Source organism: Seriola lalandi, unplaced genomic scaffold, assembly GCF_002814215.2.
Source record: "Seriola lalandi dorsalis isolate HSWRI2012SDOR001 ecotype SW California unplaced genomic scaffold, Sedor1 jcf7180002054953, whole genome shotgun sequence".
Taxonomy (NCBI): Eukaryota; Metazoa; Chordata; class Actinopteri; order Carangiformes; family Carangidae; genus Seriola; species Seriola lalandi.
Window position 1 is genome coordinate 1,769,642 of NW_019525504.1, and position 15,716 is coordinate 1,785,357.

At 43.8% G+C, this 15,716-nt stretch overlaps 1 protein-coding gene across 2 annotated transcripts in view; it reads left to right on the forward strand.

Moving 5' to 3' along the window:
- myt1lb (myelin transcription factor 1-like, b) overlaps positions 1 to 15,716 on the forward strand; it is a 101,173-nt gene that overhangs the window by 73,477 nt on the left and 11,980 nt on the right. The window contains exons 8-16 of one of the 2 annotated variants that reach the window (XM_087170558.1): positions 1,269 to 1,359; positions 2,739 to 2,846; positions 3,744 to 3,970; positions 4,863 to 5,149; positions 11,000 to 11,257; positions 13,092 to 13,213; positions 13,747 to 13,809; positions 14,567 to 14,635; positions 15,515 to 15,577. In XM_087170558.1, the coding sequence (XP_087026684.1) occupies positions 1,269 to 1,359; positions 2,739 to 2,846; positions 3,744 to 3,970; positions 4,863 to 5,149; positions 11,000 to 11,257; positions 13,092 to 13,213; positions 13,747 to 13,809; positions 14,567 to 14,635; positions 15,515 to 15,577 (1,288 nt within the window). The remainder of the gene's footprint in view (positions 1 to 1,268; positions 1,360 to 2,738; positions 2,847 to 3,743; positions 3,971 to 4,862; positions 5,150 to 10,999; positions 11,258 to 13,091; positions 13,214 to 13,746; positions 13,810 to 14,566; positions 14,636 to 15,514; positions 15,578 to 15,716) is intronic. The other variant, XM_087170557.1, reaches the window with a different exon arrangement.

Here is a 15,716-nt window from a genome sequence, read left to right on the forward strand (position 1 = left end):
TGTTTCTGTCAACATTCTTATGGCCCCTTTTAAAGGTAGAGATGAGTACAAGTCAGACATGGGACTGCCTGCAGGGCAGACTCAGCTACAGGCGAGTCTCTCTCCCCCTATTAACACATTTGCTGGCCTGAATGGACAATGTATTATTAATGGCTTCATTTAATTGGGAAATCACACAGTGTGGCCAGACTCTTCCTTGGGAAATGTAAAAAAAAATGATGATTAAATTGTATCTTAAATTCATCAATTGCCATTCCTGTTGGCTCATTGTTGCTCTTTTTCTGTAAAATATGAAAAATATTGAATCCCGGTGTCTTCGCGTTGTCTTTAGAGCGGCAAACTACATTTCCTCCCGCTTGCTTCCTTGTACTATTCCGCTGTAGTTAATCCCTGTAGTTCTATGGGTGCCCTCTGAATCAGGCCCACTGCTTTAATTTGTTGCCATTCTGTCTGTCTCTATGCAGAGGCCACGGCAGAAGTGGGATATGCATAATGTATTGGCTAGTGGCATGTTGAGGTGGCAGGCTTTGTCCAATTACCTGCACCGAATACCAATTAGTATGTAAGGGAAGGAGGATGATGAGGGGTTAAAGTTTAAGGGGGTGATAATGATGAAGCTGATGCCGGTGGGGTTTGGCCCGGCATTCCACCGGTGTCGAGACGACCCTTCCCCGCGCCCCCGCCTGCAGCGCTCCAGCAGCTCCTCTCGGACATCCATAGATCATTAATCTAATTGGTGGGTTGCCGAGGGGATCTGAGACAGTTATGGACTGTTTTAATGGTAAATGGTATTGAAGACTGCACTCACTACCCTAACAACGTGCGGACGATAACAAAGCGCGCTCTATCAAGAAGCTGTATTCCATCTGTCTGCTTCTTCCATTGATTTCAAGGCTTGTGTTTTGCATGATTGCTAGCTGTTGGTTGCGCCGCTCTCTGCATGCCCAAAATTTCCCTCCATCTCTGTCTCTTGCTGGCTTTGTCCTGTTAAACTTAAATGACATCTTTTTATTCATGACTGTCGCCACTCCATGAATACTAATTTGAAAGGGCCGGATAAGTGGAAGCAATATGGTGGGAAACCTTGCCTGCCCTTTCAAACTAGTGTTCATTAAAATGAAGAAGAGGTCATTTGGGTTCACACAGGCTCATTTCTTAATGATGTTTATAATGCCAAGCTCCTCACATACTAATAGAGCTCATGCTTGATTGTAAAGGGGGCTCCTAACCTTCCCTGTCTTTCACTCCTATCTCCTGTCTGAATGAAGTTGTGGCAATGTATGAGAATGTTCTTAAGTGTCCTACGCCTGGCTGCACGGGACGCGGCCATGTCAATAGCAACAGAAACTCCCACAGAAGGTAAGTGACAGCCTGCCTATATGAAGCTGGCACTGTCCATGTTGCACCCTCCTTTCTTTACTATGGAAGTTGGCTCATTTTTTTTGATTTCTTTTTGAGGTATTGTTCTTGTTTCATTTTGATGTTTCCATCTCATCTACTTGTTTAATTATTGTTAAACATATTCTTTTTTGTTTTTCCAGCACATTATTATTTTGTGTGTGGATGCTTGCAGTCTCTCTTATAAGAAGGGAGGATTCGTCTGTTTAGCAACCCCATAGTTTAAACTGAGGCTGATTAGAATGCAGCAATTCACACCTTCCACAGCATAAATCATTTATCAGCTCATGGTGAAAAATGGCATCTATCAGGTGCAGGTTTGGAGGGAGAGACCGAAATAGCAGGGCGCTCTTGCCGGTGCTGTCAGACGGGGTGAGGTGACAGTGAAAGAGGAGTGTCACCCCAGAGCAGATGCTCAGGGAGTCGGGCAGAGCAGCAGCCATTAGCACCTATCTGCCACTCAGCCAGGGTGACAGGAGAGGTGCAGACCTGGGAGGAACACGATGCCTCCATGCTGTGCTCAGTGACACGGCCGCGCCGCAAAATAGACACACACATGGACACGCACAGTAAACTTTCACTTTTACTAGAAAGAGCTGATATGAACATCCGTATACTCACACACTCCCTCACACTCCCCGACCCGGTACACACTCTCCTCAATCCCTGCACACATTCATGCACGTCTGATGACAGGTACTCTTGGCTTCAGGCCGTTGTCATGGATAATTTTTCCACCGTGGCCAGACACAGTGCAGTTGACAGACTGGATGGAGAATAATAGGGGTTAAGGATAACAGCATGAACCTTTTGTCACATTTGGTCAGTTAGTTGTCATGAGGAAGTCTTACAGCTCTGACTTCTGTTGGAACACACTGTAGGTGTAGATCCCAAGTGTATATGAGTGTGTGCTCTGTGTGCTTGTGTGTGTGTGTGTGTGTGTGTCTTGTCACCATGTGTTTGAAGGAAACAAGATGCTACAGAATACACACAAAAAATGCACATTTGTCCATATGGGAATCTCTATTCTGAGAATTATTTCAAGCTGCTCAACCAGAAACGTGCAAGCTGTTGCCAATTGTGTTGTTATTTAAAGTACGAAAAGTGATGAAAAATTAAAAGATTTTTGCATTTTAAGCAGAGACTAAATTATAGTCAGGTATTTTCAGACTTGTAGACGCTGCGATCGATCGGCCGACAGACAGACAGATGTGCGCGAGCTGTTTCTCGGCTTGGCACTCCGACAAGCCTAAACGACGTGTGCATTCAGTGTAATATGTGTGTTTGTGTGTCTAAGATGTGAAGTCCACCGTGCGACTTGAGTTGCTTTCTCATTTCAGTCTGTCAGGATGTCCCATCGCCGCAGCCGAGAAGCTGGCCAAAGCCCAGGAGAAGCACCAGAGCTGTGACGGCCCCAAGTCCAACCAGGCCTCTGACCGAGTCTTAAGGTAGTATTCACTCTACACTATTACCTGCATCATGTGTTATGGAATTCAGGTATACCTTAAATGAGAAATGGGTGGTAAATTGGTCACTTAAAGGGCAAATGAATGTGGATTCAAAAATAATAACTTTACACTTTAATACTTTTCACATAGAACAGCTGCTGTTCAGACATGTTGGAACGTTTTGTTTTTTTTCCCTCCTGCGTTCAGTAACGCTATTGAGATTTTAAGTCTCCCCTTTTTGTTTCATGTTTATGTTCTCCTGTCCCCTGAGAATACTTTGAAGAGACTGCGTCTTCATTTCACCGCTCACTATTGAAGGCAAATCGCTTTATTAGATTTCAACAAAATTGGCCACATTTATCACAGCCAGAGCTTTTTGACTGAGACTTTCTTTGATAGTTATGAAATGTTATGATGAAAAGTCTTAAGTAATTGTAAATTTTATATTTATATCTAACCGAACATCACAGCATCAGGATCTTACATCTCATTTCTCCAGGTCTTAGATTAAGGCCCGTCAACCCTATAAACACATATCAAATGATAAAGGCATATCAAAAGAATGCAAAAGTAATAAAAGATGTGAAAATTCAATTTTTTCAGTTTTTTATTGACTATGCATGAAAAACTCTAGTAGGAGGATGTGTTTTTTTTTTTTTAAAGAAAGAGGAAAAAACAGCCGTATAAAAGGGACGCCTGCACCTTAAGTCACCCCTCCATCCACCAGCATCACCCCTGATATTCCTCTCCTGGAGTTTGACCATAACAGTCTGCCCCCTTCCCTTGCATCTGCCCATTTTATTTTTTAATCCAAACCCCTCCAAGTTCCCTCTCTTTCCCCTGGGCAATGTTGAGTGCCTCGGTCCAACTTCCACCCCCTCGTCATTTATTTTCCAGGCCTATGTGCTTTGTCAAACAACTGGACTATCCACAGTATGGTTACAAGAACAATGTTTCCACCAGCACGCCCCGCTCCAACCTGGCCAAGGAGCTGGAGAAGTACTCCAAGACCAGCTTCGACTACAGCGCCTTCGATGGCAGCAACAGCCACCAAGTGTACGGGAAACGGGCCATCGCACCCAAAGTTCACGGGCAACGGGACACCTCCCCGAAAGGATATGACGGTACTATTTTATTACCACTACTATGACATTCCTGTTTTTTCATTTCTCCCATGTTGGATGTAGTCTTTCAATGAGACTGTCCTCCCTGAGAAAAACGAGCAGACGGCTCGTTTGTTCAGCAGCTTATTACGACCCATAGTTACGTTTTGTTGCTAGGCGACATCTAGTGGTCGTAGTAATTACGACGGGAGCAAAGGGAAAAGTGCGGTGACGTAGAATAAAGAAAGACAAAGTCCGCGTCAGGAGGAGGTTGTGGTGGATGGATAGGAAGTAGCTATCTTAACCCAAATCAGGATCTTTTCCTAAACCTAACCAATCAATTGCTGTTACTATAGCAATCACGTCAACGTTTGGTACGCCGTTCTTGGTACAGATGTGTTTATTATGGTAACCATGACAACCGTGGTCCGTAACGCATGCCGCCGGTAGTGGTGCTATATTAGGAAACGCTCCTCTGGGTCGTATTTGAGGGTAGGAACAAACGGCCGACGTGCTCGTATGGATTGGAGGACTTGTTGCTTAGAATTGATGTTGAAGATAATAAGTGTACAATCAAGATTTTCAGAAGATTTCAATGAGCATAAAACTTTTTCTAACACATAACAGGGTCACAAGAATATTTTGTGGCAGATTATTTTTTGGTCCTTTAAGATACCAAATCTAATGGAACATAAATCTTTTGTTTGTTTGTTTTAAGTATCTAAGAACTAGAAAAGTTTGGCAAGGAAAATCTTCATACATTAGTCAAAGCTGTACGGTCTATGACAGGATTGCAGGGTCTAACTTTAAACACGAGGGTCAACCTACCTAACCTGAATTTACTCACCTTTAGCTACGTCCACGTTCTAAATCATGTTACATGTGCATTTAAATTCCTTGATTTGTCCCACAGCGAAACGTTACTGCAAGAACTCCAGCTCGGCCAGCAGCACCACCAGCACCTACGCTCCCAGCAGCAGCAGCAGCAGCCTGAGCTGTGGAGGTGGAGGAGGGGGCGCGGGACGAGGCGGCGGGGGCGGGGGCAGCAGCGCCAGCAGCACCTGCAGCAAGAGCAGCTTCGACTACAGTCACGACATGGAGGCCGCCCACATGGCGGCCACGGCCATCCTCAACCTGTCCACGCGCTGCAGGGAGATGCCCCACGGCATGGCGGGGAAGCCCCAGGACCTGTGCTCGCAGGTAGGAGGCCAGACTGTGATGACGTATGATGATGTATTTTGTCAGTTAAATGAGATCATCTGGTTTCAGTTGCCTCACGCTCAGTATTCACTGCAGACTTTTCCTCCTGCTGTAGTTACAAAAAAAAAACACGCCGACAGATTATATCTGTGCTTCCTTCATTATACTGATGCTGGCAGTGAACACTGACAAAGATAGGGAGATTTCAGACACACACACACACACTCGCACACACACATTCCATTAAAGATCCAAGGCTGTGTCTTACACTCAGGGCTCAGCAGGGCAGTTTTTTATTTTCTGTCTGGGGATCAGATAGGACGAAGCGCCGTTTGACACGGCGTGAGCCCAGTGTGTCATTTCTGAGGCGATAAGGTGACGGTGTTCCTGTATTATCTGCACCCAGATGCTGAGCTGGAAAATGGGGGCCAGAAAGAGAGCGCACAGCAGAGAGCTAATGCTGGCTTAATGCTAATGTTGACAGCGGAGACTGCCAGAGAATGAGAGCCAAGGTGATAGAATTGAAAATAAAGAAAGAGAGCAAAGAAAGCCTTTTTGGTGAGAGGTTTCTAAATGTCACAGCGCCAGAGGAAAGGAGAGGAGAGGAAAGAAGAGAAGAGAAGAAAAGAGAAGAGTTATAGAAAAAGAAGGGAGAGTGTAGGGAAATAGGAGGAAAGGAAAAAAGCCAAAAGCAACATACTTCCAAAACAAAAGGTGGTGGCTACAGATGCCTGAAGCGGTCCAGCTCCTTCCCTGGTCCTATCTCATTTTCTTGTGTGTCCTTCTCCGGGGCCAGACGGGCAGGATGCTCTCAGGGCAGGATGCTCTCAGGGCAGGATGGGAAGACGGGAGCCTTCAGATTTCAGATCAGACTTTCAGATCAAGTTTCTTTTCTTCTTCTTTCATCTCAACACCTCACCTCGTGGCGCACACTGTTCTGTTCTGTGTCTGAATGAAACTTCACACACTCACACTCACACACACACACATTCGTACATTTATTCTCACCTCCTTGTTTTTTCTCAGTCTGACTTTCTGCTTGTTTCTCTGCCTCTCAGTCTAGTCATTGAATTTATTGGTAGCTGGGTCAACTAAAGGACTGAAGTGAATTGTATGTATTTAATGTCTTTAAGTGAAATGCTGCTTGATAGTTAGAAAAATGGAAATTGGAAAAGCAGTTAAAGAGAAATTCAGTTTCAGGGGAATCCCTTTTTGTACCAAGCGATAAGTTATGTTTTTGAGTGCACAGTGTGTTGACCAGTGAGATTAGCCTACTGTGGCAGCGCTGCCATGAAGCAGTGCAACCACAGTGTTATTATAATAAATAAGCAAATATATGGAACAATAAGAGGAAAAAAATCTAAATTTGATTAGCAGAACAATATTTTTCTTCTCTCCTGTCACTAATTATCTTGTGACCCCTCGAAATTATCTTGTTACCTCTCAGAGGGGTGCGGACTCTCAGGTTGGGAACCACTCGAGCTCCACTCAAAGCTGGGGAAACATATTATTTGAAGGACTATGCCTGTGTTTTTACATAAATTAATCATGAATACACTTAACATTAAAAGAATTATATTCAAAGCATAGCATACTGTAGCATACTTTCATCTGTTTCTACCTTCCAGGCAGGTACATGTACCACCCCAACATCCAGGGACCTAAAACTTATTTGAAATAGCTAATGAATCACAATTATGTTTGCTTTTATGTTTCTCAAGTTGTTTTTGTATTGGGGCTTTACTGGCAGATTTTAGTAAATTCTGTCTTGCGTCATATGGAAAACTCAGATACATGACAAATTTAAAGGTCCCATATTTTCCTCTTCTCCTGTGTTTTATTTTAAGTGTTGATACATAAGAAGATATATTTGTAGTATTAAAAATCAAAAACCATCTCAGTGTAGTTTTACATCTCCTCTCTCAGGCTTCTCTCTGGAGCTGTAGTAACAACAGGTCAGTGAGCCAATCAGAAGAGAGGAGGCTCTGAGCCTCTCTTCTGATTGGCCAACTGTTTTCTGAGTGATCCAATAAAAATATAGAAGATTTCAGGAAAACAGAGAAACCAAATCCTGCAAGGTTGGACATTGGGTCCAGGTGGGCGGGGCTTGGGGCATATCTAAGTGTGTTGACTGTTTCCTTGTGACATCACAAAGTCCTGACAGCTGGTTTTAAGGCTCAGTTTCTGAATACAGGCTGTGTGCATTTCTCTGTGGACTGAGCACTTTGATACTTTCACAGTATTAATATAGAACCTAGACCTGCTTTATAATCAAACAACACATGGACATGTACCTTTAGACTATATGGGACCTTTAACAAAATGATGTAATATTACTAATTAACAGCTGCAGTGTACCAGCTCATTGCTTAATATATACAAAGCTATATATAAACTTTATATAAACTATATAAAGCTGGAGTATATTTCATTAAAGTGAAAGAAAAGTTTCTTGTAAAAACTGAATAAATTGCTTTCTTGTAATAACAAGAAAAAAAAATTATTATATTATATATATTATATATTATTATAAGCTGATTTTTTTGTCACGTTAGCAGCAGTAAGCTTCCATGTATTTCAAATGCCTCTTCCAGTAGTTATAGCGTGATATGACATTTAAAGGATAGTATTAAAACTAGGAAATTATTTGTACTTTTAGAAATGATTTTGACAGTAGGCTAACAACAGGATTTAAACCCTCAGCTTTACAGGGGCTTTGCAAAGGGACACACCCCTGTGCAAAGCTGGGAATGACTCCAAGGACATCCCAACATTTAGCCAAATTAAGATAATCCTGGTGTCAGCATACTATCTAACTGCACTCGAAAATATAAACAGGCATCCATGAATGTTTGAGAAGTGGGAAACAACAATACATGAAGAGGAGGGAGGAGGGAGAGCCAAGAGAGGGAAGAGTGAGACATGAGCACAGGAAAGGCCAGAGAGGAGGACAGGGCATGATGCTGCTTTTATTTTAAGACCTGGAGTAGGTGGGCAGAAGTAATGTGGTGCGAATTAGCAAGTGACCTCTCACGCTCTGGCCCTCTTACTTCCAGCATCGTCATGGCAACAGAGGTCAGGGGTTACTGCGGGGTCAGAGCGAGGAAGGGGTGGCCTCAGATGAAGGAGGTGGGGCGCGTCCTTCACATATCATCTCTCGTTAATTCGATATGAAGGGGTGGGTCGCGTTAATTGGACAGTGACATACAACACAATGGCTGACAAGGAGAGGGCAGTCCGCTGAGCATATTCACGGCGACAAGACGAGTCACGGCAACACGCACAGTCAGTGCGCGCCATTGGATCGCCTCCTCTGCGACTTGACCTTTACATAACACAGACTGCTTCTATTGCTCTTACAGTCCTTTTCTTCTTCTACTTGTAGTGGGGTTTTAGTAGTGAGTGATACACACTAAGAAATGAAAGTACAGGAATGGAGGTGCAAAGGCTTTGTCGCTCCAGCTTGCACCCTAGCAGCGTACAGCACTGTACCTTTGAACATTGGTACATTTTTGTACCTTCTTGCCTGTACCTCTAATAGAACCTTTCTTCTGACAAAAATGTACCTTTTATATGCTGGTACAAAAATTAAATTAAAGTTTGTTTTTATTGGCATTTTTGCCTTTATTTTGATAGGTGCAGTGAGAGAGAGAGAGAGAGAGACAGGAAGGTCAGGGAGAGAGAGGGAATGACATGGCTGCGGGTCGGACTCGAACCCATGGCCGGCTCAGTTAGGACTAAACCCATGTGACGTGCGCTCTACCAGGTGAGCCACCGAGGCGTCCCAGAACTGGCACCTTGAGCGACGTCTCATTTTGCACCTTTATGAGGCAAAAACATCCTCCTACATTCAGAGACAAAATCACTTACAGTTATTGACCAACATTCATTTTTAAAAACAGACAATTAGTCTACACCTTAAAAAAAAAAAAAAAAAGAAAATCTACATTTCAAATGTAAATGAATCAATTTTCATTTTGCACTTCAATGTATTGTTCTGATAGAACTGATTTGTTTCAGCACATGACAAAGAGCAGCTTTGCAACATTAAGCTGAAGCGTAAGACCTAAGGAGCCGTCCTCTAATCACTGAAAAAAATCACTAAATCAAGATTTTGCAATCACTGATTTGCAGCATCCTCTGCCTGAACCTCCATCTTGTCAAAATTACAATTATGTACCTTTTGCTGTCAGCTTTTAAAATTAAACAAAGGTCCACAGTTATCACCCTGAGGAGCAATTCAGCACCTTACAGGGTATTTTTCTGAAAAATGTACTTTTGGGTACAAAAAACGATACCCCTGTCTCTCTGTGTGTAGAAGCATACACATACATCGTGGATATTTGTAGACAGGTAAAAGCTCAGATTGCATTGTGCTTGTTGAGCCCTTATAATGAACAGGCATTGTGTTTAGCAGGCCATTATCTCCATGTTTGTCTGTCTGGCTTGATTCCCAAGTTTTTTTTGTAGCACTTTTAGTTCTACAGTGAGTTATTTTCCTCCACGGACTAATGACCAAGCAGTTATAATGTTTTACTTTCTATTTTTTATTTCTATTACTATTTTGAAGTCCTGGGTTCAGCCTCGGTTCTTGCAGCATTCGTTGCCCTATCACCTCTGTCACCCCGTGCGTTTGAGTCAACGTGCGTCACAGAGGTTTTTGGCTTCAGACACCAGGAGAATCCACCCCCAGGGACACTGTCGGCTAGAATAAGCATTAGAGCAGGCATCCCTACTCATGAAAGGGAGCGAGGAGGAGGAGGAGGAGGAAGAGGAGGAGAGTGTAGATGAGAAAAGAGAGAGGGGTATTAATGAGAGCGGGGGCATAAACAAATGCACATACCAACCAAAACATAATCCCTGAGGGTTAATGGCCCTTTTGATACGTACAGTCAGATTAAAGAAAAGAAATGCATGTGCAAATGTATAGATGCAAACATGCACATGGAGATAAAGGCAATGCTTTTCAGTGGGCAGTCAGTCTTAGTGGATGTGACCCACTTTGCTCTGGCGCACAGTACAGTTCGGCCTCTGTGTTTTGGGTTCGCAGCAGCAGAGCTCCAGCCACTGCTGCTCATCACTGCTCTCAACCCCACCCCTCACCCTCACCCTCACCCTCACCCTCAGCCCCTGCCCCCCCTGTGATGTCCACTCGCATTAGGCTCACACACACACACACACACACACACACACGTACACATACGCACGCACGCACATCCCTCCGACTGCATATTACAGACTACAGTGGGATGGAAGGAAAGAGAGAGACAGAGAGAGAAAGAAAGAGGGAAGGAGGGATTCGCAGAGGGATGCGCTCGTCCTGGAGCACTGATGACCTCTTCTTCTTTTGACCCTCTTATGAGTGTCACGCTACGCTGTTACTGTACACTGCAAGTGTCTCATGTTTCGTGCTGGACAGAATTGGGCAAAAAATAAAATTGGAATATTGTTTCAGATATTTGAACTGCGAGTGTTTCTTCATCCATCTTTCCAGACATCTGACAAGTTCAAAAGTTCAAGCACTTTTCATGTCCGTCTTTAGTATTCATCGTGTATTCACACACTGTTTTGCCCAGCTCTGATCCCAGAATATGAATATGTTTGCCTGTTATTTAATCAGAAACTCTCTCTCTCTTTTATCCCTTTCTCTCCATCCCTGCCTCCTCATGTCCTGCGCATCATTTTACCCTCCTCTCATAATCATCTGACTGAAAACTCAACATGCACACACACACACGCATGCACACACACACACATCTCCTCCACATACACTGACCTAACCTTTTACTCCTCACACACACACACACACATGCACACGCACAAACACCATATCTTACATGCACCTTCCAGAGTCCCGGTCTAGATGTTGATGAGAACGGTACGTTGGACCTGAGTATGAGCAAGCGTCTGTGCAGCGGTGGTGGTGGAGGTGGTGGTGGTGGAGGAGGAGGAGGGGACTCTGTGCTCACCCCTCTAGAGCCCATGTCCCCCCAGAGGCAAGCTGCCCTGCTGGGCTCCCGCTGCTACGGCATGGGGGATGCCGCTGACTGCTGGGACCTGCCAGTAGACTACACCAAGATCAAACACATAGATGAGGACGAGAAAGAGGTAAAGGGGGAAATAAACGAGGACAGTGTTGTTAATACGTCTGACTGCTAATGTCTGGTTGTGGCCGGATAAATTCCACATTGTGTCATCATTTTTATTCATGCAAATATTTGATTTTTGATCATACGTTCAAGCGATGAAGAGACAGACAAATGACTGATAGGTGATAACTGTATGATAGTTTGCGGCTTTTGAAGCCGTGCAGTTGGCATGCGCCGTTTATTCTGTCTGTTCCCTGTGTCTCAGCCCAAATTATCTCCCTCCAAACCACTGATTCAACACGGTGCCTCCAAGTCAAACATTTGCCTTGCCATCTGATTCTCTTCTAGGTTTTCTTACCTCCCCGTCTGACTCACTGTTACATATTTGGAATCATTAGAAAGTCATATTAGGGATTTTTGAGGGAAACCTAATGAATCTGCATGTTAATTGATGTCAGCATTGCCATGCACAGAGGTATCTGCTCTGTTTGTATCATGCTCCCTGCATGCTGGCTTTCTGTTTTTACATTTCGCTCTTCTCCAAAATGAATTATGCAAAGTAGCACCTTGGGAGGGAATCGAAATGGCTCATCTCATCAAAGAACTGCTGGAAATCAATGCAGCACTGCTGGGTGCGCCTGTCAGTGTGTGGAGGCGCTTGCATGTACAGTACATGTGCCTCTGTTTGTGTGTGTGTATGTGTATGTGTGTGTGTGTGTGTGTGTGTGTGTGTGTGTGTGTGTGTGTGTGTGTGTGTGTGTGCGCGTGTGTATGTGTGAGAGATGTGAATATTCATATGAGCATGTGCATGTCTGTACCCATGTCTCTTTGGGAGTGTGTCTGCGTGTATCTGTGAGTTTCATCTCTAGCCTACTTTTGCTCTGCATCTCTGTATGTATGCATGTGTCGTTCTCCTTCCCGCCTGCCTCTCAGGCTAACGCTCCCTTTAATTGGAGGAGCTCACTGGCTGACCCAGCATCACACACTCCGAGACAGCTTGAGCGCTGGATAATTTGGGCTGTATCTGGGCCTGTCTCTTTATGGGCATTACTGTATATACACTGCAAGCATGGAAGAAAGGAAAGAGGATTTGCATCAACAGCCAGTGTGCCCTGGCTGTGTTCACTGCAGACAAAGCACAGCCCCACACCAACACAGGCGGCAGCGGTCTGACACTGCACCGCAGTGCCATCTAGTGACCGACCGGTGCATTACACTAATACAGCCAGCCGACTCCCTGAATGTTCTGTACTCTCTCACACACACACAAGAATGCTGTGTGAACATGTACATACCCATGAGTGAGCCCGCAAACACACACACACACACACACACACACACACACACACACAAACACACACACACACACACACACACATACTCTTCATTTGGCACTGAGTCATTATTTCCTCTCAGGGATTCTGTTTTCTACCTCTGTGAGATTGACAGGTGAGGCTCAATAGTCACACAGGCTCAACCATTAGCATTCAAATTGACAAGGCTCAACGGACTTACAGGTGTGGATGTAGTGTGTGTGTGTGTGTGTGTGTGTGTGCGCGTGTGTGTGTGTGTGTCTGGAGAAAACAGACAAAGAGTTAAGGCGGGTGAGGGAAAAAGAAACTCTAGAAATCTGAGTTTTCATCATGTGGCAGATAATAAAATGCATTCCAACTTCCACAGTGTTGAAAGCACGATTTCTTAAGAAATATATAATGATGGCGTGACATCTCTCTCTCTCTCTCTCTCTCTCTCCCTCTCTCTCTCTCTCTCTCTCTCCCCCTTTCCCTCTTTGTCTTCCTCCTCCCCGTTCACTTCCTCGTCCCCTCTTCCCTCTCTTCTCCCCCTTACCTCAGCCGGACGACCTGGATCCGTTCCACGACCTGCTGGAGGACCGCTCCTACACCACAGATGTGAACATGCCCAGCCCCAAGCCCAAGTATATCCAGTGCAAGGAGAGTAAGAAGGACCTGATAACGTAAGAGCCCTCCTACTCTTCCCAACATCCCACCTGACCCTACTCATGCTCTGGCCCCCCCCCCCATCTTATTTTTCTTTTTTTGTTTTCATCCTTCTTTGTGCACCAGTTAAAACATCAGACAACCACCTCTCTTTCTCCTCCTCCCCCCATCCTGTGCTGCTGGCAGTGGCTTGCTATATGACTCTTTTATTTATTTATATTCCTTTTTTTTTTAATTTAACAGCTTTATCCATTTGTCCACACTGATCTTAGATCTGGTAGCTTCTACTGATGCCTTTATTGTAGTTTCCTTCTTTTGATGCTTTATCTTTATCAGACACAACACTAGTTGTCAGTATCGTGCTGTATCAAGTGTAGCTGATCTCAGGAACCACGATATTAATCACAGACAGTGAAGCTAAACTGGAAACAATGAAAACCAAAAAAATAAAAAATAAAAAATCAGAGACAACCCCCCCTTTTTCTCTAATTTTCACGTTTTCCTTTCCTTCCCTTTGGGCTTATAAATCTGTCTATTTTTCCGGTGGCAGATGTCCCACACCGGGGTGTGATGGAAGTGGTCACTTGACGAGCAATTTCGCCTCACATCGAAGGTGTGACTTCCTTTTCTCCTGGTGGATTCTAAGTCTATTTCTCTTTATTGTTTTCAGCTTACCTCGACTATGCTGTCAGACACCTGTAGGCAGAATGTCTCTATCTCTCTTATTCGTTAGCCCTTTGACTATTGGCAGCTTTGAAATCCTGAAACAAAGCTATCAAAAAACAGAAGACTAAATTAATTAAAGATTGGATACATGCTCATTTTTAACCCTGGGATGAAATTACCCCTCAATGGGTTGTGTGTAAAGCTCTCTAAGCTGATGTTATTCGGTCCTCCAGGCCCCTTCTAATAGTGCAATGCAGACTAAGCATTTTACTGTTCAGAGCGAGAGGACTTAAGCAGAATTGCTGTCTGTTACAGTGTGAGATGAATCTGCAAGGACTGAGTGTGGAGGCTGACATGGCTGCGTGTGCAGGAGATTCCCCCCTGAACACGCTCCTCTAGTCACATTTTCTATCCACTCAGTCCTGTCTGCACACAGCGCAGAGCACGGCATGCTTGTTACATAAGAATTTAAATACTCAGAGGGTTAATGTTTTCTAATCAGCTCCCTGCACTTGCATCATGGCTTTTTTTTTTTTTTTTTTTTTTTTTTTTTTTTGCATTTTCTGATTGATGTTTTACGTACGCATGTGTTTGTGCAGTATGTGTAGATATGAGTGCGGGTGCTGAGAGACTGCTTTGTGTTACAGTGGTTGGGGTGTGTTGTCACTCTGGTGAAACTAATGTTGCACTGGTGTATTTTTCAGCCTCTCAGGTTGCCCTTTAGCTGATAAAAGCATTCGAAGTATGCTGGCCAACAACGCACAAGAGCTCAAGTAAGACGTGAGATGACTCACTCATATGTATGATCTGTGTGTCTTGCTCATTTCTGCCTAGCGCGAGGTCAACCTTGTCAGAGTTAGTTGATATAAGTCAGGAAAAGCTCTGTATGGATAGAAACTATAGGCTGCTCTTATGTGGATTCATGGAACTCAAGATCTATTTAGAAAAACAATTAAAAACAGACTGATTATATTTTATATTTGCTTATTGTCAACAAAACCCATTAAAAAGACTAAAACCAATAATTAATTGATCTTACTAATAAGCATTGTGTGTGTATCCAAAGCCTGATATATCTTATCCCTCTGTGCCATAGAGCTCCATTGTTGCCTAAAAACTATTAAAAACACGTCATTGAGCCACAGTGTCACACTGGGTGACATGTTTCTTTGTTGCTATGAAAACACACACACTGGCTGTGCCTGAAATTGCTCACTACTCCCGATATATAGTGCACTATATAGGGAGTTTTTGATTTTGTATTGCTGTCTGAATGTATAGTGAGACTTATTATACCCATAGTTGACTCATAGTATCCCATAATGCATCAAAAAAAGTAATGTACAACCAATCAGTCACTAACCAAGCAATATGTATCATCATGCATTGCACTCATGCTGAAACCACTGTAATTTAGTCTGTTTTTGAACTAAAACTATATTTTCATGAGTTTTAAAGATTCTATCTTCAGTAGGAACTAAGAAGAGACAGACTTTTGATAATCCTGGAGCCACCTGTTGCAGCTCTACTAAAGACATAGCTTCATTACTGTAATAGATTTATTGAATCTTAACAGTTCTGCTCATTGGAAACAGTTACAGCACTGCGCCTTTGCTGTAGGCCCTGAGCCCTTTTTGTGTTTTCTGCCCCAGGTGCCCGACACCAGGGTGCGATGGTTCGGGACATATCACTGGCAACTACGCCTCACACAGAAGGTACACACACACACACACACACACACACACACACACATTCTACAGCATACACACATGAACCAATACCTCCCCCCTCTCTGTTTTCTATCTCACATACTGTACATTCTAAAGTTCTTGTGTTACCTTGCTTCTGCCCCCC